This window comes from Pelmatolapia mariae, unplaced genomic scaffold, assembly GCF_036321145.2.
Source record: "Pelmatolapia mariae isolate MD_Pm_ZW unplaced genomic scaffold, Pm_UMD_F_2 NODE_ptg000258l+_length_24459_cov_1, whole genome shotgun sequence".
Classification (NCBI taxonomy): Eukaryota; Metazoa; Chordata; class Actinopteri; order Cichliformes; family Cichlidae; genus Pelmatolapia; species Pelmatolapia mariae.
The window spans coordinates 1-22,453 of record NW_027051948.1 but is presented as its reverse complement, the minus strand read 5'-3'; the positions used below and the strand labels follow the sequence as shown (position 1 = coordinate 22,453).

Sequence of the window (22,453 nt, the reverse complement as noted above, 5' to 3'; positions counted from 1 at the left end):
AATGTATCCCCAAGTGCAGTCGCACAAAACATCAGGCACTTGATAAAACTGGCTCACATGAGGACCGCCCCAGGAAAGGAAGACCAAGAATCCCCTCTGGTGCTGAGGATACATTCATCTGAGTCACCAGCCTCAGAAATTGCAAGTTAACAGCACCTCAGATTAGAGCCCAGATAAATGCCACACAGAGTTCCAGTAGCAGACAGATCTCTACATCAACTGTTCAGAGCAGACTGTGTGAATCAGGCTTTTATGGTCAAATATCTGCTAAGAAATCACAAGTAAGGAAAAGAAACAAGGAGAAGCGATTATTTTGGGCCAAGAAAGACTAGGAATGGACAGTGGACCAGTGGAAATCTGTGCTTTGGTCTGATGAGTCCAAATTTGGTAACTTTGGTTCCACCTGCTGTGTCTTTGGTGAGTGTGAACAGATCGTCTCTACATGCATGGCTTAGACCGTGAAACAGGGAGAAGGAGGTGTGATGGTGTGGGAGAGGCTTTGCTGGTGACACTGTTGGGGATTTATTCAAAATTGAAAGGCACACTAAACCAGCATGGCTACCACAGCATCCTGCAGCGACATGCCATCCCATTCAGTTTGCATTTAGTTGGACCATCATTTGTTTGTAAACAGGACAATGACCCCAAACACACCTCGAGCTGTGTAAGGGCTATTTGACCAAGAAAGAGAGTGACGGCCAGATGGCCTGTCCTCCACAGTCACCTGACCTAAACCCAGTTGAGATGGTTTGGAATGAGATGGACCGCAGAGTGAATGCAAAAGGGCCAACAAGTGCTCAGCATCTCTGGGAACTCCTCTGAGAATGTTGGAAAACCATTTCAGGTGACGACCTCATGAAGCTCATCAAGAGAATTCCAAGAGTGTGCAAAGCAGTAATCAAAGCAAAGGGTGGTGATTTTTGAAGAATCTAAACTATAAAACATGTTTTTGAGTTATTTCACACTTTTTTGTTTACTACATGATTCCATATGTGTTCATTAATAGTGTTGATGCCTTCAGTGAGAATCTACAATGTAAATAGTGATGAATATAAAGAAAAAACATTAAATGGTTTCATAACCCCTGAAAAGTACATTTATTAAAACATTTTATTACAATGCCATGCCCTCAAGTTCAATTCTTGTCAACACAGTGTTAGTTAGATTATTCATCACAGGATCAAAAAGTACAATATGACACTGGAAACAGGCCTCAAGTATGTGATGATTGCATTAGCACAGAATTATTTGTGATTTAGCATTTACATATTTATTATGGATTAATAATCAAGAATTTAATTTTGCAAAATGATTTATGAAAGGGTTTTTTACTCAGCGCATGCTAAAGGTGAAATGCAATTAAAATATTGTACTCATTAAGCTATTTTTACAGTCTGAAACTAACTGGGCTGATCACACGTCTCAGTCAGTTTGATTCACAGAGAAAAAAAAAAGGAAATGAGCACAACACACATACTGCTCCATAATAGGGTGTTACTTATAGCATTCTGCAGGTTTTCAATAAATATTTGTTTACCTAAGTGTGTGATTTTAATTAAAATGAAGGCATATTTTTTGTAGACATTCATAACTAGACAATGAAAGATAAAAGGCACAAACTGTCTTACCTGACAAGAATATTGTAGCACTAATTATCCAGTTCATTGTGTTACTCCCATGGGAAATAATTGAAACTGTGATATTTGGTTTTATTTTTAATTTTTACAGCTGAGCAAGGTGCTACTTCTGCTGAAAGTATGTAAGAAGGAGATGTTGAAACCAAAAAGCAGAAATAATCAGGTGACTGATCAAAGCCAAGGCATCTGTAGAGGAACTCAACGAAGGAGGAGCTTCAATAGCCGCAGCGCTGCGTTACATAAGACAGACTGTGATGGTCGGCTGACTTTTAATTTAGTTTAAGCTCTAATTTTCTTAAACAATAGTAAAACAGTAAACAGACTGGATAGTTTATTGATATGTGGACAACCAGATGAAATTCTTTTCCTCACAAATAATAATTAAAATGTTAACATTTAAATAAAACCATCTGCCTCATTAGCAGGTCTAAGATAAAATCTTTGCTGAAAATTTGAGGTCAGTCCCATAAAATTCTTTTTGTTTATCACGTTAAATTGTAAGCAAGAAAAGGGAATGTTATTAAGTTTCAGTTTAAGTTTCCAGTTTATATACAAAAGGAAATGCTAATATAAAGTGTCTGCTGCTCTTTGCATACTCTGAAAAGATGAGCATGTGGTGAAATGTGAAAACATTTGAATTCGTAATCTGTCCTACTTACCATACAGTTCAGACAAGTTTCCTCATTAAGAGACAACTAAAAAATAAAAATCAATTTCTCTTTTTCTTTTAAATGACTTCCTCTGAACTGTCTGATCCCATCTATTAGTTAGAAAATTGGATAATGCATACATTTTGAAGGGGTTTGGTAGCAAACCTGTGCTATGTTTTATTCATGAACATCTAACATTATGACTATTACTTTCCCTGTAGTTGACTAACCAGTAGAATTTGCTTGTTCACATTTCTACTTAACACATCTATTCATGTTGCATCGTTCAGCCCACAAGCCCTCCTGTCAGGAAGTTTGCCTTTTTTACGGCAAGTGCGTGCCACTAAAAAAGTGTAGTGTGCACTACAAAACCCACAGTCTGAAGCTGTGAGAACATCCGAGGAGCAAAATTTTATGTCTTTTCATGTGTCTGTTTCGTGCTTTCCCATGAGCTGAGTGAGAGACACGGAAACAGATGCAACGTGCAATGTGCCCCAAAAATATGAACCTGCAACCTTTCCCTAGCTTGGCGGTTGACCTCTTCCTTCAGAGCACAGACGATCATGAAAGGTCGAGAAAAGGTCAAGGATCAGTGTGCTGTGTTGCTGCGTCTGGTTTGGATTTCTAAGGGCAGGTTGGCAATGTTGCAACATGCTCAACCCTCTCTCACTCTCACTCTGTTTCTGTGTGTGTCTGTGTGCACGCAGACACACACATTTAGTGCATTCTACATATACCCCCAAATTTATCTTCCTTCACATACTATTTCAAATGACTTCTGGATATTAGATGTTCTTCTTTGGTGAGGCAGCGCATTTTAAAGTAACTGCAGCTAAATAAAATGTTTCATATAAGACAGAATGTAAAGGATGTGCGTTGCTTGGAAGATGCATAATTTCATTTAAGGAGAGTGTAAGAAACACTTACATAGTAGGCGAATTTGCCCCATGCCCTTCTTCCCTACACATTTCTGGATAATATCGTCTACTCATCACCCATCTATCTGGACTTCACCTAAACCCTAACTGCCTGTTATTCCATCGCATTTTGTGCCATTCACTGAAACACTCTTTGCCCTTTGAGTGGCTGCTCGCTAGCACGTTACTCCAGCCCCAGTCCTGCTGAATGTCACAAGCCATCTCTGGTTGCATCCTGTTCTTTTTATAGTTGGGCAGCTGAAATGTGAGGGGTCACAATGGGAGGATAAATACAAGGGCCAGCAGGCTTGCAGGGGTGTCGCAGACGAAGGCCGGATCTTCTCCCTTCTTCTCTCTTCTCTCAGCTCTCCTCGCAACCTCAAAGGTAAAAGATTGAATTCATGCCCATGAAGAAAACAGCATTTGAAGTGGATTTGTTGGTTAGCTATTGAATGTTATGTTATAAAGCCTTGGCATAATGAGAGACTTATGACCTGTATACCAGAGATAAAATACAAACAGTGTTACGCATCTTCTTGTAGCTTTCACAACTGTGTGGTTAACATGACTAGCTCGAACTATATCAGTGTAACCCGCAGGTTCATGTCTGTTGGTTAAATGCGAGTGTGCGTCTTTTTTGTTTTTTGTTACTTCAACCTCAGTGAACCAGATGCTATACAGATGAAAATATCTCATCATTTCCTATAGTATAACAACACTAAATAATGATTGTGATGAACTGTGAGAATGAATCTCCCTTGACATTAAACAAAGCTGATCATTTTTGGTAAAATTCAGTCACTTACCTTTATCTGATGCAAAGTTTCTATTGAATCGTTGGTCAGTGGTGACTCAATAGTCTGACTAATTTCTTGCTTTACTAGATAAATTCATCTAGACTGCCTTCTGCAATGTGGCATGCCTCATCAACAGCGGGGTGGAACCCTGCACATTTTCTTTTATGCAGCCCATTCATGCTACATGAGCTACAGTGCACTCACTGCCTCATGCAAGCACTATACTGGGTACACTGGGTATATTTAGTCTAACGTATTGATAGTGGCGACAGGGTGACAGTTGGAGGAGGTATGCGATAGGAGGCCAGTCAAGAGGAATGGTGAGGGAAGGGGGGCTGTGGAGGGGAATGGAAAGGTCAGGAATAAGAGGCTAGAAAATGGAATAGGTCACGGACGTGCACACGATTTTTTAAGGGTGGTCAGATGCAGGGAGGGTTGGGCATGTGGTGGTGGTGGTGGTGGAGGGGGATCTGTGGGAGTTCTCTGACACTGGATCCTCTGTGAGGCTACATATTGTGCCTGGGGAATAGTGTGAAACCAGTGCACAAGCTACTGCAGCAGTTAAAGCTTAAACAGCTGCTGTCGCATGTAGAACACAAGCTGGTCTGGGTTGTTTTAGCAAAAGATAGTCTGACAGGAAAACATAAAACCATGAGCCAGACGTTTTTGGGGTTTTTTACCACTTCCTTCACACAATGAATGTTTTGTTCTCCTTTCATCTAGCAGTTTCCCACACATATACCCTGAAACCGTTATACTCAAAAGCAGATTTGCAGTGCAGTATAACCTTTCGCCTTGGCACACTGTAAAAATGTATAACCCCTGTGTCCTGTTCATTAGTCAGGATGCCTCACGCATACCCCTTCCTCACTCCTGAGCAAAAGAAGGAGCTCAATGATATTGCTCTGAAGATTGTGGCTCCTGGCAAAGGAATCCTTGCCGCAGATGAGTCAACTGGTAAGAAAATGAACCTATATACTAACAATTAGTCATTTGTGGACAGTCAACTCAACAGTTGCCAAAAACTATGGCTTAAGGATCACAGTTAGGCTACAGTTGAAACTGGTTTCACTGTGTGTGTTTTCTCAGACCTGAACTGAAACATTTCTGCAAACATGCAGACATGCAGACAGACTGTGGTTTCCAACACCTAATTATATACTATGTTTTTATAGTCCATCTGATTTTATATGTTTCTATAACCTCCAGGCAGTGTGGCCAAGCGCTTCCAGAGCATCAATGCTGAGAACACTGAGGAGAACAGGAGGCTGTACCGCCAGCTCCTCTTCACTGCTGACGACCGCATCAATCCCTGTATTGGTGGCGTTATCCTCTTCCACGAGACCATGTACCAGAAGACCGACAATGGCAAGCCTTTCCCTCAATACCTCAAAGAAAGAGGCATGGTGGTGGGTATCAAGGTCGACAAAGGTGTTGTCCCCCTGGCAGGAACAAATGGCGAGACAACCACCCAGGGTGAGCACAGAAAAGATCCAGACATCATCAGTATTACATCATCATCTTTTAATATCTTTATCTAACGTATTGTGTATGGCTTTCCTTCTTAACAGGTCTCGATGGGCTTTATGAGCGTTGCGCCCAGTACAAGAAGGATGGTGCTGACTTCGCCAAGTGGCGTTGTGTTCTGAAGATCACCCCCACCACGCCCTCAAGACTGGCTATCATAGAGAATGCCAATGTCCTGGCTCGCTATGCCAGCATCTGCCAGATGGTAAGACACAACAGACAGATAACCCAGTTTAACTGAATTTTACAAGATCTAGTATTGGGTCTATTTAAAAAAAAATTAAAAAATATATATTTTTGCTGTTTTTGCTTGTTTGTTTTTTGCATGGCATGCATTTGATATGATCATGCCACACACATACTTCCTGCATGGGTAGAAACATACAATGAGTAAACCTCAGAATGTGACAACAAGCTCAAAAAACTTTTCTCCAAATTAATACTATATCATAGTATTATCAAGGCAGCATAACATTACATTTTTAAAGTCTTCACTTTTGGATTTCATGTCTTGCCTTCCTAATATGAGCTCCTATTTTACACTGTCCTTGTGTCCTGGCCTTTCCTAGCATGGTATTGTCCCCATTGTTGAGCCTGAGATTCTTCCTGATGGTGACCATGACCTGAAGCGTTGTCAGTACATCACTGAGAAGGTCCTGGCTGCCGTCTACAAGGCCCTGTCTGACCACCACGTCTACCTGGAGGGTACCCTGCTCAAACCCAACATGGTTACCGCTGGACACTCTTGCTCACACAAGTACACCAACCAGGAGATTGCCATGGCAACTGTTACTGCCCTGCGCCGCACCGTTCCCCCTGCAGTTCCTGGTAAGCTGAAAGTACATCACACGCTTGCTGATATGCACACTTTTCCACTTTTTTAGACATAATCTTTTATGACTAATCTGCATTAGATCTGCAATCTGGGTTGCTAAACTCTACCTGCTTTGCAGGTATTACCTTCCTGTCTGGTGGTCAGAGTGAGGAGGAGGCCTCTGTCAACCTGAACGCCATGAACCAGTGCCCCCTGCACAAGCCCTGGGCACTCACCTTCTCATATGGCCGTGCACTGCAGGCCTCTGCCCTGAAAGCCTGGGGTGGGAAGAAGGAGAACGGAAAGGCATGCCAAGAGGAGTTTGTAAAGAGAGCTCTGGTATGTCTGAATATGAACTGTGCAACTGAAATATGTAACTATATGAAAGAGTTGTATTATTATTATTAACATCAAACTTATGCTCTAGAGTCCTCTTGTGCAATAAATAATATCATCTTTTCTATCTTACAGGCTAACAGCCAGGCCTCTGTGGGCAAATATGTTTCCTCTGGAGCCAGCGCTGCTGGTGGAGAGTCACTGTTTGTGGCTAATCATGCTTATTAAGCATAACCACCCTTTTTCCACCCCTACCCCTCCATTATTACATCATCACGGAAAAGGACACATCCCTTAAGGCACCACCTATGAAATTCACACTCTACTATTAAACACTACAACAGAAACAGCAGCACTTTTACATCTCAGTAGGAAGCAAAAGAGAAAGAAGGAAAAAAAGCTTTGAGTGGTTGCTGCAGCTAGAAGACTAAAACACGTTCTTCCTCCATTCCCTTAGCTTTTATTTTTAAACACCTTTTTTCAGGTGAAGATTCCCACACTGTTTTTACACAACTTGTACTATTTTCCTTGGTCTGCTTCCAGTAAGTTCAGTATATGATTTATACTGTTACCATGGAATAAAGTATTTACCATAGCGTGACGCTTTCCTTCCTTTTTCTGGTTTTACTTTGTGTTTTACTTCTCACTGCTCAACATTTAAGTTCCCATGAAACTAACACTGTCAGTTGCCATAATAATTGTACTTCAAGCAGAAGTAGCCTTACGCGGTTTACTGATCTAGCTTTATTTTTATTAGCAAATGAAGTTTGCTGATGGGACTGTAAGGTAGCAAATTACCAAACAGAAGTAAAATGTGTCCTTGTTACTGTTATTCTAAAACCTCTGTTCTAACTGTTTATGATCCCCAGAAGATTGATTCTTTGTTACAAGTTGAACTGTTTGCACATAAAAAGTAGAAGCATTAAGAAAAACAGTCAACACAGAAACCTTTCCCTTATAGTCAGTAGTACTTTGAAAAAGTACATTAACCAACTTCAACTGCAAGAGATGGAATAAATCATAAATAATAAATAAATAAAATAATAAATGTTATAATGGGGCTTTACGAGGCCCTAATTTAATCCTCGGCTGTCTTCTGACTGGCTGCCCCTCATGTATAAAAGGTTTGAACAGGAGTTTGTCTTTGTTGGTTCTCACTCATCCAGGTCATGATAGTCCAAGGAGCTTTGAAAGAAACCTACTGGACTCCTTTAGGGTCCACGAAGTGGTTTCACCTCTTATCTAAGAATCTTTTTCAGTTCTGAAACCAAATGGTGGAGAGTCCCAGCTATTTAAACATTAATGAGGGTTGTCATAGGGCAGCTGCTTAAAGAAGTCCTATCATTAATTAATCTTTCAATTTTAAATATGATCAAATTGTCTGTATTATCTGGCTATGTACTTTTGTATTAAAAATTCTTGAGTAATTTTAAAACAAGTGATCATCTGCAGAGAAATGGTTTATTTGAAGATTTTCAGTCAGGTTTCAGAGCTCGTCACAGTAAAGAAACAGCTTTAGTGCAGGTTACAAATATCTTGGAGTTGTTGATCCCAAATGTTCCAGCACGAGTACTGACAGGGACTACAAAGAGACATTATCTTTCTCCTATACTGGCTTCCCTTCATTGGCTCCCTGTTAAATCCTGAATTGAATTTAAAATCCTGCTCCTCACATACAAGGTGTTAAATAATCAGGCCACAGCCATCTTATCTTCATGACCTTTAAAAGTATAATGGGAGGCAGAGCCTTCAAACCCCCTCTCTGCTTTTAAGATTAGGCTTAAAACATTCATTTTTGATAAAAGCATATACTTATGGTTGGATAAGGTGATCCTGAATCCTCCCTTAGTTACGCTGCAACAGGTGTAAGCTGCTGCGGGATTCCCATGAGTGTTTCTTCTTCAGTCACCTTTTTCAATCACTATGTTTTTATACACCTCTCTAAATTTAGTTATTAGTTATTATTAAACTCTGGCTTTCTTCCACAGCATGTCTTTGTCCTGTCCTCCTCTCACCTCCCTACCCAGCACCCCTCCCTCAGCCTGGTTCTCCTGGAGGTTTCTTCCTGTTAAAAGGAAGTTTTTTCATTCCCACTGTCGCCAAAGCGCTTGCTCATAGGGAGTCAGTATGATTGTTGGGGTTTTCTTTGTAGTATTGCAGGGTCTTTACCTTACAACATAAAGTGCCACGAGGCAATTGTTGTTGTGATTTGGCGCTATGAGTATTTGATGAGTATCTATTAATGTAACAGGACATACATCAAACATAACAGGAGATAAGCACAACAGATCCACTTTAACGATCCTTGATACATCCGGGTTTATTTAAGAAGCCTGAGTTTAAAATATTGGTTTGTTGATATATCTAATTTCCATTTTCTCAGACTAGATTGGAGCATCGCATAAGAGGAAGAGCTACATGTCAAATTTAAAGGTGTCAGCCGTTCTCTTGGACAAAGAAAACGTCATTGGGCGCATCAGTTGCAGTTTCAGATCAATCCTTTGACCATAAAGTACGGTTTCAAAGAGCATAACTGGTGACAGCTCACAAGCCCGAGACAGAAGTCATTGTGACCACATCCATCAGTGTATCAATGCAGAACCTCTCTTAAAAATTGCTTCCCCAAATGTTCCCACCCACAATTTCCCTGTCTCCTCAAAGACTCAGATCACAAAAATAAAACTCATATTTCAGAGTTCTGGGAAGGTTTAAAATGACACGAGAAGCCTCTGAATTAAAAATCTATAACAGGAAGTAAAAAAAAGCCAAAACCAAAAATCTAGTAGATGTTGTACGTTACGTCCGAACATATGCAACTGAGCATATTTATATATTCATATATATTCTGCACATCTCTTCCAGTCTTGTACATAATGTTCAGTAACACCAGCAAATCAGAATAACCTTTAATTTCAGCTTGTTTCCATATCCAATGTACTCTAGTTTGGCTGAAAACACAAACTGATTTATAAAGTGATTAACAAAAGAAAAAATATTGATGTAGTGAGTGTAGTGAAAGAAAATAAAAGCTGATGCACCCGAGCTGCAGTGCAGTTATGTCAAACTTGACTCAAATGTTTTTTAAAATCAAAATACTTTAAAAAACAATTAATTTACGTAAGTATTTTTTAAGATTATGTAATAGAAAAACACTTTGTTGTTGTACTAAATATACATTGATTAGTGTGCCATTACATCTAACAAATTCATGCATCATCATGAACTTCATTCATTCAGTCATTAAAAATACATAGGAGTGGGTGCCAGTTTACGCACTATACCTTTAAAGACAAAAAGAGCAGAAGAGGAGATATTTTTTGTGTTAAACTAAAATGCGGTCTAGCAACATTTTCACTGAGAAGATAAAAAATCCAAGCTCAGGTGCAAACTTGGCTGAAATTCCAGAGTTTGTGCTGCCAGTGGAGTTGTTGCTGCGACACACAAAGCTGCTGTCTGTGTCAGTGCCACTAGAAGTAAAGGTCACAAAGCCCACATTCGCCCCCGCTACTTGATTTGTGATCCAAGTCTGGAATTCAGACACTCGAGCGTAGACCTCAGGGAAACCTGCCTGGGCGCAAGGTACTCCAAAACTGGTAATACCAGCCTGGATCCACTTGGAACCCTGTTTGCACTGCAAAGGTCCACCTGAGTCCCCCTGAAAAGAGTAGGATAAAACACAAACATTAAGAAGGGGACTGAAACAGCATATTCTCAAAACTAAAAAAGTCTATATTTACATTATAGGGCTGAAATTGCAAAAAATAAATAAATAAATAAACTTGTTTTTCTGTAAGGGAGAATACATATTACAACAATTTGCTTTTGTTTCAACCTGGCATGCTCCTTTGTTCTGTTGCCCTGCACAAATCATTTGCTGAGTGATGTTCGCATCTTTTGCTGGGATATAATCGCAGCTGCACTGTTTGTTTCCAATAACAGGAATCTGAACTTCTTGGAGGGGTGCATTAGCTGGCAAAGTCTCTGTGAAAGGCAAAGCATGAAATGAGTCCACTCTCATCCAGTCTCACGAATTCAAAAGTATTTTCAATGGATATGTGCAAACGATAACACGAATGATGATGTGATTATTCAATATCTAAACTACCACAAAAAACTGACATTCCTGTCAGCAACAAACAGTTTGTGTATCTGTCTAGTAGTTCAGGCACCAAAAAGTATTATGCGAATATGTGAACTGCACACCTTGCAGGGTGAAAAACTTTAATAGCAACAACTTTTAAAGGAAGTAACAAAGAGCGCGTTGTGTGTGACGTCTTCTTTTGCACATGCGGGACACTTTGAGGGCCAATTTGAGAGCCATTTCAGGGGAAGTGGAAACACATGGAGAAACAGCTACTGTAATGGACATAATGACACCACGGGGGAAGTCGAACAAAACACAATGAACATGGAAAATCCTGGCTCTTCAAAATAAAACAGGAAACATTGAGAGACATGACAAAACAAGCTTGACAATAAGAAACACACTGGGTCACAGACCCAGCCCCTGACAGTTGATATGCAAATACAAATTTAAGTGGCAAAGCTTCCACCGCCACCAGCTACACAAATTAAATAAAAATCTCACCATTCTTTGTGAGTTTGCCCCAGCCAGTGGCCCAGCAGGATGTGGAGTTGTAGAACTGACTGGAGCTACTTGCCAGGCAGATAGGTCTGATGTAGTCAGTGAAGCTGACAGGGCTGCTGAGCTTCATCAGGGCAATGTCGTTGTTCAAGTAAGAATTGTTGTAGTTAGGGTGGACAGTGACCTGCGACACGCTCTGTTTCACCTCATGAGTGTTAGGCCCAGCCTGAGTCTCTCTCCCGAAGTAGAGCGTCCATGCACTGAGTGAGTTTCTGTATTAAATGAATAATAATGAAATCAATCCATGGATTTAGAATATTTTCTCAAACCTGTCATGCCCTAATTTGTTGGCAATTGGTTTTTATTGTATTTAACCACTAGTAGAAACATACATCCATTATCTCATCCAATTCAGAGTCACATGAGCCTAACCCAGTTGTCATGGGGCAAAAGTCAGGGAACGCCCTGGGCAGGACAACCATTCACATATATGGCCAAATTATAATGACCAATTAATCTAACTCCATGCATGTTTTTGAGCTGTGAGAGTAGACCCAAGTACCACACAGACGGAGGAAGAACGTGCAGACTCCACACAGAAAGGCTTGAACCTGATTTGAACCCATGACCTTCTCGGTGAATAGTGACAGCGGCAACACCGCAACTCCTGATAGAAAAACGTGTGCAAATTTTATTTTATTTTTTTAAAACAGAAGCTTATGCCCAAAGTCAATCAAACCCAAGTGATGAACTAGATAAAAAGTGTGTTTATGGGTCACCCTAACTTATACTAATTTCACAAACCACAGGGTCAGAAGCTAACTGTAAAAAAAAACTTTCTACCTATGTACGCAAAACTTTTAACTATGCATACAATCCATCAATATTTCCTCAACTGAATTTGTACGTGTTGTGTAAACAAATAGAACTGCCACAGTCCTTCCATAACCACTGTTGAGTTAAATTATCTAAGAAACACATTAATATAAAGTTATGAAACAGAAGAGTAGCTTATGTGGGTGGTAATTTTGTACAAAAAAAAAACCTACTTTCTTTGCATGTATACACTAGTAAATAAGGCCCAAAGTAGTTTTTTATGGATAGTAAGAATTAATATGAGTAAACATACAGAGCAAAGAATACATGCAGCATCCTTTGACAGCCTAAACTAAAATCCCCCCCCATAATGTGGGGCTGTGTGACGCAGTGTACCATTTGTGTCATGGTCCTTGGTTTTTCTCTTGTGTTGTCCTTGTTCCTTGTTAAATCTAGTGGCTCTATTGTGTTTCTATTTATTTCTTCGGCCTCCTGTATCCTCCTGTTTCCCACACCAGATTTATTGTTAACCTAGAGATCTCAGTGTTTTTGCCTTTTGTTTTTCTGTTTAATTCTAATTTTTTCTCCTTCACTAGTTTCACATCTGTGTATAGAGTATAGAGCCCTGTCTTCCTTTTTGTTGTTGCATTTTTCTCTATGATCTTGTTGCCCGTACTCCTTTATTACTTCCTGGACTTTTGGATTTGCACTTTTGCTTATTTTAACCAGGCTTTATATTTTTGTCGGCTTTTAAAGTTCATTTTTCACTGACTTATTTGGCTTCGAGTTCGTTGCTGGGCTCTCTCTAGAATACAAGTGTCGAACTCCAGGCCTCAAGAGCCGGTGTCCTGCAGGTTTTAGATGTGTCCTTGATCCAACACAGCTGATTTAAATGGCTAAATTACCTCCTCAATGTGTCTTGCAGTTCTCCAAAGGCCTGGTAATAAACTAATGATTTGATGCAGGTGTGTTGACCCAGGGTGAGATCTAAAACCTGCAGGACACCAGCCCTTGAGGCCTGGAGTTCGACACTCCTGCTCTAGAATAACCCAGACATAGCCCTGGTTCTTGTATGCACAGAGGGAAAGATATCTAGCCGAGAGGTGTGCACATGTTCAACAAATGCTCCCAAAACCTGTCCTAATTGAAAAATCCTAAATTTGGAATTTGGCCCAAATTGAAAGATCCAAACACAACACAACATGATCTTTGCATCATCCCTTTCAAATTTGGTGTTCTTGCAACTGTATAACCAAAACCAGCCCACACAGGGACAGTAACTTGTTATTTAAATTATTTACGGTCTATACTTGGCCACGCCTTGGTTTGAACATGAGACTTATATTTATAAAAGTCTATGTATGAGATCTATGTAGAGTGCACTGAGCTCTCTTCAGACTGTAGATGTATCATGCAAGTTTAAAATGAAGAAATGCTTCATTTATGAGACAGTGTGTTATCAAAGTGTGTTACAACAAAGCAAAGTTACAAAGTAAAAGGTTAAAAAGTAATGCATCCCACTTATTACAGCTTCATTACAGCTGTGCAAAACATACTGTGGTCACATTCTGTAATACATTAATGTAGCACATTACTGCACTGAACTGACTAATCGGGTTACAGTTATAATTCTGTGTTTAGTTGTGTTACCCAAGTTGCTCAGTTATCTGCATAATGTAGCCTAAGGTATATATTGGTTATCATGTGACAATGTATATTCGGTCATGTTATGGAGTGATGCAGAAGGAATGTAACAAGTAGTATGACAATTTTTTTTCAAGGAAGTAGTTAGGTAGTGTAATGCATTAGCTTTTTTAAAAAGTAATGAGTAATGTCTAATAGATTACTTTTGTGAGTAACAACCACAATACTGGCTGTAAGAAACTGTCATAGACATGGTAGTAAATCTGTAAATTTCAGTTCTCCAAATAAATAAATTGGCTCTATTGTATAATAATTTCTACCACATGGAAGCAAATACCATTCACGACTCACTTCCCCACTGTGGCATAACTTTTCAGCATATCCTTCTGCTTCCCTGCTTCTCTCTGACTTTCAAGTAAAGCCAAAAATGCTTTTACATAAGTAAGAATAAGCAATAAAACATAAAATTAAAAACCCTTATCTTGCAGCATGCTCATTTATCACCAAGACTGGAAAGACTCGAAGCATATAAATAAGGAATTAGGAGACCTTTATTTGGGTCATCAGTGTATTGGGTGAACCTGTTTCAGTCAAAATTAATTCCTGGTGACTGATCTGAATACTAATTAAGCAGATATGTTGCTAATTAGGCAGTAAAATGAGCCACCACCACCAAGTTTCAGTTAGGTGTTGACCTGGATATTTGCCTTCTGGCAGAAAGACTAGGAAATCCTTTGAGAGAACAAAAAGACCAGTGTAGTGCAGGTTTTGCCGGATGAATGGGCCAGACACAAGACATTCACCCAGAAGACAAAAGTCAAAACTGAATTCCCACTTGGGTTCATGTTAAGGGAAAGTGGGGCACTTTTATAAATGTAATGTAGAGGCTTTGTTGGATAAAATTACCCAAACTGCACAGAAACACAGAAAAAAATAAGTTTAAAAACGTCTAAAGAAAAAATGTAACTTATTTTACACATGACACAATCTTGTGTGAGTGAGTGAAAGCCTTGTATTTGACCTACTTATGTACCAAGACTCACTTCCTTTACCACATGACTTTTGTATGTGCATTGTAGCAAACACTGTGACAGAACTTACAGCGTGAAGGAACTGAAATAGAAAGTGTGAGTTCCTGCCTCATAATATCCAGCAGTATTTACATAACAGCAAAGTCCATCCAGGAAAAAAGAGCGTTTTTTACAGGACTCTGCGCAGTCCTGTAAAACTTAGCACATCCCACTGATTGGATAGGAATTATGAGGATCAGTAGCAATAGGTGCTTATCTGATCATCAGCAGTTCTGATGTTCTGGCAGTTTGCTGGTCTGAAGCATTCAGGTGTGCGTTCACACGATGGCACAATTTATCCAGGAACGGATGTCCCAGCAAATGTTCACTTTAAAAAAGGGTTAGATCTCAGGGTATAGTGGCCCGGGTAGCGTGCTAAATGTTAGAGCTCATCACAGTACAATTAAAAAAAGACTGAAGAAAGAAGAAAGAGCTGCCAGGAGAAAGTGTCTTCTCTCTAAGAAAGAAACAAAACAAAACATGGAAACATTGTTCATGTTTGCAAAGTTTCATTTGAACAAACCACAAAACCTTTGCAACAGTTTCCTTTGAATTGATAAGATCAAAGTGGAGAAAATGTGTCCATAAGGTACACTGCCATGTACGGTAAAAACCAAACGCAGCATGTCAGCACACACACTTCATACCACCAGTCAATCATGTGGTGTAGGCATGACGATTTTAACGCCCACAGGACCACAGCACCTTGCAGTCAACTGTGAGGTGTTGTGTACATATACATGCTTCTACAAGCTACTTAACTGGATTAATTAGGTCAGCTCACCCACACAGCATCAGTTTTAGCTTATCATGTTATTGTCACTAAAGTCAGGGTGACTAGTCTGAATGTGTGACCTTTAAATTTACTGTGTATGACACGAAATTAAATAGGAAGACATGCTAAGAGGATATTTCTTCATCCGTTGGCAGACGCCTGTCATGGTACAAAATTGTTATCACACAGGTTGACTATTGTGCAACAAGCAAAAATACAAGTTACGAGGAAAACATCTTAAGCATGGAATTCTTGTTTATCAATCAGATGACAAAGCAAAGCAGTGAAACATCACCAGGTTTGAGGATTGGATGTAAAGGAAAGAGCCACTTCTTGACAAAATCTTTTTTACTGATTACATCTACAAAAGGTACCGCCAGCTAACACTGCTATCAGTGCTGACACCTTATCATTCTGTCTCAGGAACAAACCTGTAGTCACACTTAGACACACACTTCCTTCTGCGTAGTTATGGTTTGTGGCGGCAAGTTAGTAGAAAGAAAGTAGATCCTATGTAAAGCACAAATTGGGGTTTTTTTGTCGCATCAGTTCATTACTATTGTTTGCTTGCCTGTTCAACAGTTTAAGCACCAGAAGACGAGTGCCACTTAGCACCAGTGTATTCAAGATAACATACAGGAAATAACTAATTTCAACATTTAGAAGTACAAATAGCACTGAAGGCCAGACATGAATATGTTAATTTGATTTTGTATAACCATTCTTTTAATAGTTTATTAACATAAATATTTTTTCTGATGAGCTGGAATCACCATTATTCACTGTAGAAACACCTTCTGCACAATAGTGGACTAGTTGAACTTGTATGTTAGTTATGCTAGTTATCTGTCACCAACAAATATTGATTTGTATCAGCTAACTTTATTAAAACTGCTCTGTGAACGCCGTCTGTCAGGCTATTTTGCCCAACTTTTAATTCACATGCTTCACTTGTTTTCTGAGTCTCTCACTGATGTTTGGTTTCTTTGAGGTCTGCTGGGCAATATAAATAATCTGAAAGCTTTTTCGGGGGGTCTCTAAAATACTGAATTTGAACACAATGTTCCCACATAGGCTTCCGGTAAAAACGTGCAATAGAGAATGAAACAAAGAGTATATCTTACGTTATAATGCAGTGAGCTGCTGTGAGCACCCACTGGTCACTGATGAGGGTGCCTCCACAGATGTGAGATGATTGATAGTGTACGCTCACCTGCCAGGGCCATGACCCAGCTGTGGCATTCTGACCACCCACTATTCTTGTATTGAGAGGTGCCACCCCACAATCTGACAGAGCATAGACAGCTGGGTGTCAGTTGATATGCAATAAAATTTCTCATGCTTGATTCTAGTCACACTGGAATATGAACATTCAGAGTATTTACACAGTTGTATGGTATATATGAAATGTGATGTGCTCACCCTGAGCCTTTGAGCCTGTAAGAATAGGAGAAGACGTTACTAGAAATTATAATCTTTGTAAATGTTGCAATATATGTGTAACAACAGCCACATGGGGACACTAGAGTTACAGCTTTTTTTTCGTTAACTGTAAATACAGCTAAGTGGCAAATAGTACTGTGATTTCTTACATCGCATATTACTTGCATTATTTCAAGTCAACAAATTTGACTTGATGCAGGCCGTTCTGTATTTCTGTTGAATACATGAAAAACTTTCTGCAATGTGATATTACATTGTGGTTTGTTCTGACACACTGAAGACTTGTTGTTACTAAGTTACTAAGCAAAAGGTTAAAAAAAATTGTTTAAGCATCGCTGATAACCAACAGTAAGGCTGTTTAATGAAGCAGCATTGCTGTAATTCCTGTTTTCATAAAGTTCATACTGACAGCAGAGGGATTGTTTCACTTTACTTTCTCTTACATTTTTTACACAATACACTTCAATACAAAACCATTATTACCCAGATTCTCACACATTATGCAAAATAGCTCTAAAACAAACCAAAAAAGCTGTTAAAGATTAGGGCTCACCTTGCAGAGTGATGAGCGCACACACCAAGAGGATCCAGGCTGCCATCCTGTGTGCTCACAGTAAAGTTGTATTTACAATAGGCAGAGTTGTCATTGTGATAGTTTTCTTTCACTCCCTATTCTAACCTGTTTCTCAACATTCCAGCATAACCAGCATAAGTGTCACGATCCTGGGTTTTGTACTCAGCGTTTTATATTTGGGACTCTGTTTTCTGTTTGATAGTTCCCATTTGACTTTGTTATAGTTTTCAGTTTAAACTTTACCTTTGCTTTGCTTGGGTTTTTATTCTGATTTTGTATTCATCATATTCTTTGTTATTCTTTTTCCAGCCCTCCTACGTTCCCGATGCCAAGTCTGTGTTTCTGTGTTTCTTCCATGTTTAATGTGTTTTGTCTTTGTGTTTACTTTGGCCTGTCAGGTTCACGTGTGTTAGCTTCAGTCTCAGTGTTACCTGTTATAGTTTGATAGTCTCTTCTCCTGTGTGGGTTGTGTTCAGTTTTGCTTTTTTCTTGCTCATTAATTGATTCTGTTCACCTGTGCCTTCTTTTCCCCAGCTGTGTCTCTTAATCATGTTTATTTAAGTCCTCAGTTTCCCTCTGTTCCTTGTCACACCATTGTCATTCCCTCCTTGTATGTGTGCCCTGTCTGCTCAGTAATCAGTAAGTTCTAATCACATGACAGAACGATGTGACCATAACATGATGATATAATGCTGAAATGGCTTCCCAGCCCACATGCTTTCACTTGGTTTTAGTCGCTTTTGCCATGATTAATAATTGATACTGTTTGAAATGTTAAGGACAATTAGAAGGCATCCTCTATTTTTAAGCTGGCTATCTGGTCTGAGTGCTTCAGATCAGGTTGAGTTTTGTGTTCCACAGTTGTGTCGGTTTGAATCTGTTCTCCATGTTTTTGAGCCAGCTTTCCCAGAAACTGTTTGTGCTGTCCCGCCTTCATCTATAGAAACTTTTTGTAATGTTCAACCAGTCATCAACAAGACTGTTCATGCCTCCCAACCTGTGGCTGTGAAGACTGTTCGTCTTCCTGTGATCATCCCTGAGCATACCCGTCCACCTGTTCCTGTTCCCAGGGCGACTAAGGTCCAGCCATTTCCTGCACCCATACCAGTTCCTCGGGTGGGGACAGCTGATGTCCAGCCGTCACTTGGATCATCTGCCCTAACCTGGGCAGGTTTATATTATTGCTCAGGATGTCGGATGTTGCCTATGTTAATAAAAACAAAATGTATACAGTTTTATATGCAAGGCAAGATGGTGAACAAACAATCCAGTTGGACTTCCACTAGGCTACTTAATAATGTAATGGTGCATGGTATTGATGTGGGTATGGAATAAGACTGGGTTGACTATTAAAACCACACCACTTTAAAAAATGAATGTATAAAACCTGTCATGAAAGTGAAACAGAGTGATTCCCATGTTGTGGGTGGTTGCTCACCATCCTATGTACTCATATTTTATCTTCATGCTGCACAGGGTAAGTGCCACAAGATGGGCACAACAGACTTCTGTCTTGCTAGTAGTGGTGAACTTGATTAGGTGATGTGCAAAAAGAACTAGAGTCACATACAGTTTTTTCTTGCTGAGGACTTCTCTGCACCCACACAACCACAAATATAAAATGTAATTGCGTTATGAGCTTTATCCACAAAAAATGTACAACTTTCAAGCAAGAAATTGTTACATCTAAGTTCTTGTGGGTTACTTATACACAGCAGTCATGTCTGTATAAGCCTGAGTGAGAGCAGGAAAACAAAGACTATAATTTGCAAATCAAATAAAAGGAAGACATAAACAAGGGGTCGGTGTCTGTAGTTAAGACTTTCTGTACACACCACTGAGGTTAACTGGTTATAGTTTTTATATGTCCACAAGTCCACAATGGCCTGTTTTGGTCTAGGTAATGTAAATTTTGTCAACCTATCCACAAACCTATCTGAAACCCTACGCCTTAGCTTACACCATAATCTATCGTGCTGTTTGCTAGAAATGTAACCACACAAAGTGCAGACACAGCATGTAATGACTATTACTGGCACTTTCAGTACCGTCATTTCCTCCTATGCATTCCTCCTTCAAATTGACAGGAAGAGAATAGATCTAATGGAAAAAATACTTGCTGTGTGCATTTGGAAGCAGTGCTCTAATTTTGTCCTGGGTTAAAATGCAGCACACCTGTTTCTTTACACTGCTGCACTTTCACCCTGTGACCTCCCACAATGGAAGTCGCAAAACCAGTTTCAAGTCCAAATCGTGACAGTTTTTACCACCATTTTAAGAATAATCCTGCACAGAAGCTCAGAGATGTACAAATACACAGAGTGAGATGTTGCATCTGTTTAGGAGCTTGAGTTTGTGGAAAGAAATTTGCAAAACAACACTTGACACTTAACAAAGTCTTGGTTTCTGGTTTTAACTTTTTATGCTCCCTATTAGCAGGTTTTTTCCACTATTGACTAAATGGCGACACCTATCGTTTAGGACAATACTGCAGTGGCTTCTTGCACCTTGGATGACAGCATCTGTGTGACGACAGCGAGGCTTTGAGCGAAGCGACCACTGCAGAGGGTATATTTGAAGCTCCGGGCTGTTTTCTTGAAACAGAAGAAATGGTTGCTGAGATACCCAGAAACAAACAAATCATCGTATCATTGAGCATGTCTTGATAATGATTCTTAATTATAGAAGTTCTGACAAGCTGGGAATGGGTGTTGTTTTAATAATCACACACAAACCATAAAAGCCTTTATAAAGCTGACTTTTTTTTTTTTCTACCTTGTATTCAAATCATAAACATATGTTCCTCATACTTCAGCTTCAAAGGTTTTTGCTGATGTCATGGTCACATATTGAATAAGAGCATAAATGAGACAAAAGCAAAATGTTCACAATAGTTAAATAATTTAATTCCTTCGATCAGCTGGCCCAGACTCACATGCCCCTCCTCTTTACTCAATCTTCCAGCCTGATGAAAGCAGCAAGTGTGTCAAGCTGAGAAAGAAGCTAAAACACAAAGTTCAGTCACAAAGAGTTGGATGTGAGCACAGGTTCAAGACAAACAAGGATTTGGGACACATTAATCACACTTTCAGTTCTTGCTTTTGTTTCCTCCTCATGCAAAGTACAGCAGAAAAATACTGACTGACTACTTCAGCTCAGTGACGCAGATCCCCTCTGGATCAGAAATTAACCCTCGACTGATGTGCGTGTTAAGACCAATTAAAGTGCAAAGTCAAACAATTTAAACTCCTAATCAAGTTAATGACTGTTAAGAGGGGGGATTGAACAGATAACACCTTTTCTTCTCTTCAGACATCAAGCGCTTGTTCTGGTTAAATATTATCAGAGGAGCTGACTGAAGAGACAGGGGGGTTTGTACAGAGGGGCATAAAAGAACCTCCTTTTCTCCACAAAATGCATCGGCACCCTAACCCTTCCACAGACAGAAAAGAGTTGTAGTCTCGCCTGAGTGTTTGCCCACATAAACTCAGTGGGATTACTCACTCTGTTTGTTCGTGGCAACACTGCACCAATGTAAAGTAGCCCCGAAACCTTGGCCTGAGGCCCGTCTGAATTTTAAGTGACCAGTTTCCCCACTTGTGCGTCCCTGCACATCTCCCTCCTTTTTTCCTCTCTCCCGTTTCCACCCTGTTGCTCTTCAGGCCTTGCTTGCTTCTGGAGGAACGTACACATATCAAGGGCCTCCTTTCACTCCCGAGGCCCAGGAACGATATTTCTTATTTCCCCGACTTGCAGGACAATCCCGCCCACTGTCACCTCGTAGCTCTATATAAGACAGGGAAAAGGACCTGATGATAAGAAGTCGGTCTCAAGACAAGCCCAGCCATGCAGTGTAAAGTCCTCGCCTATGTTGTCCTCCTGACTCTGATAAAGCATGGTGAGTATTATGGATGTTTACAGAGGCGGCACTGATCTTACTCTGGCTGATGACAAGGTATGAGGTGGGCTACCTCAGGTGGGCTATATGTGAATCTTTTAGTATGGATGGTGCATATTAAAGACCTTAAGTGTTAGACATTGTGAGCATCCACCTGACCTTTATGTTGTGTTGATTCCTGGGTTAAGTCACAGTGTATGTAACAGAGCGATATGACAGTATGTGAAGTGAGACATGAGTGATTTTTAATATTCATGTAGCTTTTGTTGTTTTCTTTATAGGTCAGTGTGGCCAGTGCTGCCTAATGCGGCTGTTGGGTTTATAATGTCTGGTGAAGTTCAGCCGCTTATTAAGTGGGAATGGCACAGTATTAACAGCCCATCAGACACAATGCATCACAGCTTAACTTCTAGAAAATATGTAATATAAACCTGTTAATGCAGTATAAGTCTCTGACCACCATGTGGAACTTAAAGTGACATCAGTGAGTATAAACGAAAAATAACCTCTTCCTCTTTGGTGCATCAGCACGATGTTTGCTATTAACTGATTCGAGGTGCTTTTCAAAAATAGGCTGTCAAAAGCCACAACAGCACAGTTTGACCTCCATTCTTAGGTTTCTTGTTAATCTGCTTTGATCGGCCCATCATTTAGCGAGAAGCATAAATAAGCGCTTCACGCTGAAGGACATTTTTCCACTGCTTTGTGTTACACCTGCCAAGAAGTGTTTATTGTACTAGTTACTAATTAAGCTGATTGGACGGCAGGACCTGTCTTAAAGGGCTTGTATTTGCACTGAATCAATAAAGTGTAGTCAGATTACTGATTTACTCTCAGGGATGAAAAGAAAGAATGCATTCACTGTTCATTCAATTTAAGTCAACAAACTGGAGCTATTTGCTTTTACGGTTTTACTTTGTTCTCGCTGCTTTCTAATGACATTTATTACATAATTAAGTCAAACACATTA

At 39.9% G+C, this 22,453-nt stretch overlaps 2 protein-coding genes across 2 annotated transcripts; one reads left to right on the top strand and one right to left on the bottom strand.

Annotated features, from left to right (window-relative positions):
- Nucleotides 1–4,846: 4,846 nt before the first annotated feature.
- Nucleotides 4,847–7,064, top strand: LOC134622878 (fructose-bisphosphate aldolase A). Its single transcript, XM_063468189.1, has 6 exons — nucleotides 4,847–4,958; nucleotides 5,211–5,477; nucleotides 5,573–5,733; nucleotides 6,098–6,356; nucleotides 6,482–6,681; nucleotides 6,814–7,064. The coding sequence occupies exons 1-6, from the start codon at nucleotides 4,847–4,849 to the stop codon at nucleotides 6,904–6,906; spliced, it is 1,092 nt and encodes a 363-aa protein (XP_063324259.1). The 3' UTR covers nucleotides 6,907–7,064.
- Nucleotides 7,065–10,000: 2,936 nt separating this feature from the next.
- On the bottom strand, nucleotides 10,001–17,610 carry LOC134622879 (polyserase-2-like). The gene is made up of 6 exons (XM_063468190.1): nucleotides 17,565–17,610; nucleotides 16,991–17,005; nucleotides 16,693–16,855; nucleotides 11,267–11,535; nucleotides 10,511–10,659; nucleotides 10,001–10,333 (listed from the first exon to the last, which is right to left on the bottom strand). Exons 1-6 carry the CDS (start codon nucleotides 17,608–17,610, stop codon nucleotides 10,001–10,003), a joined length of 975 nt encoding a protein of 324 aa, XP_063324260.1.
- Nucleotides 17,611–22,453: the final 4,843 nt, after the last annotated feature.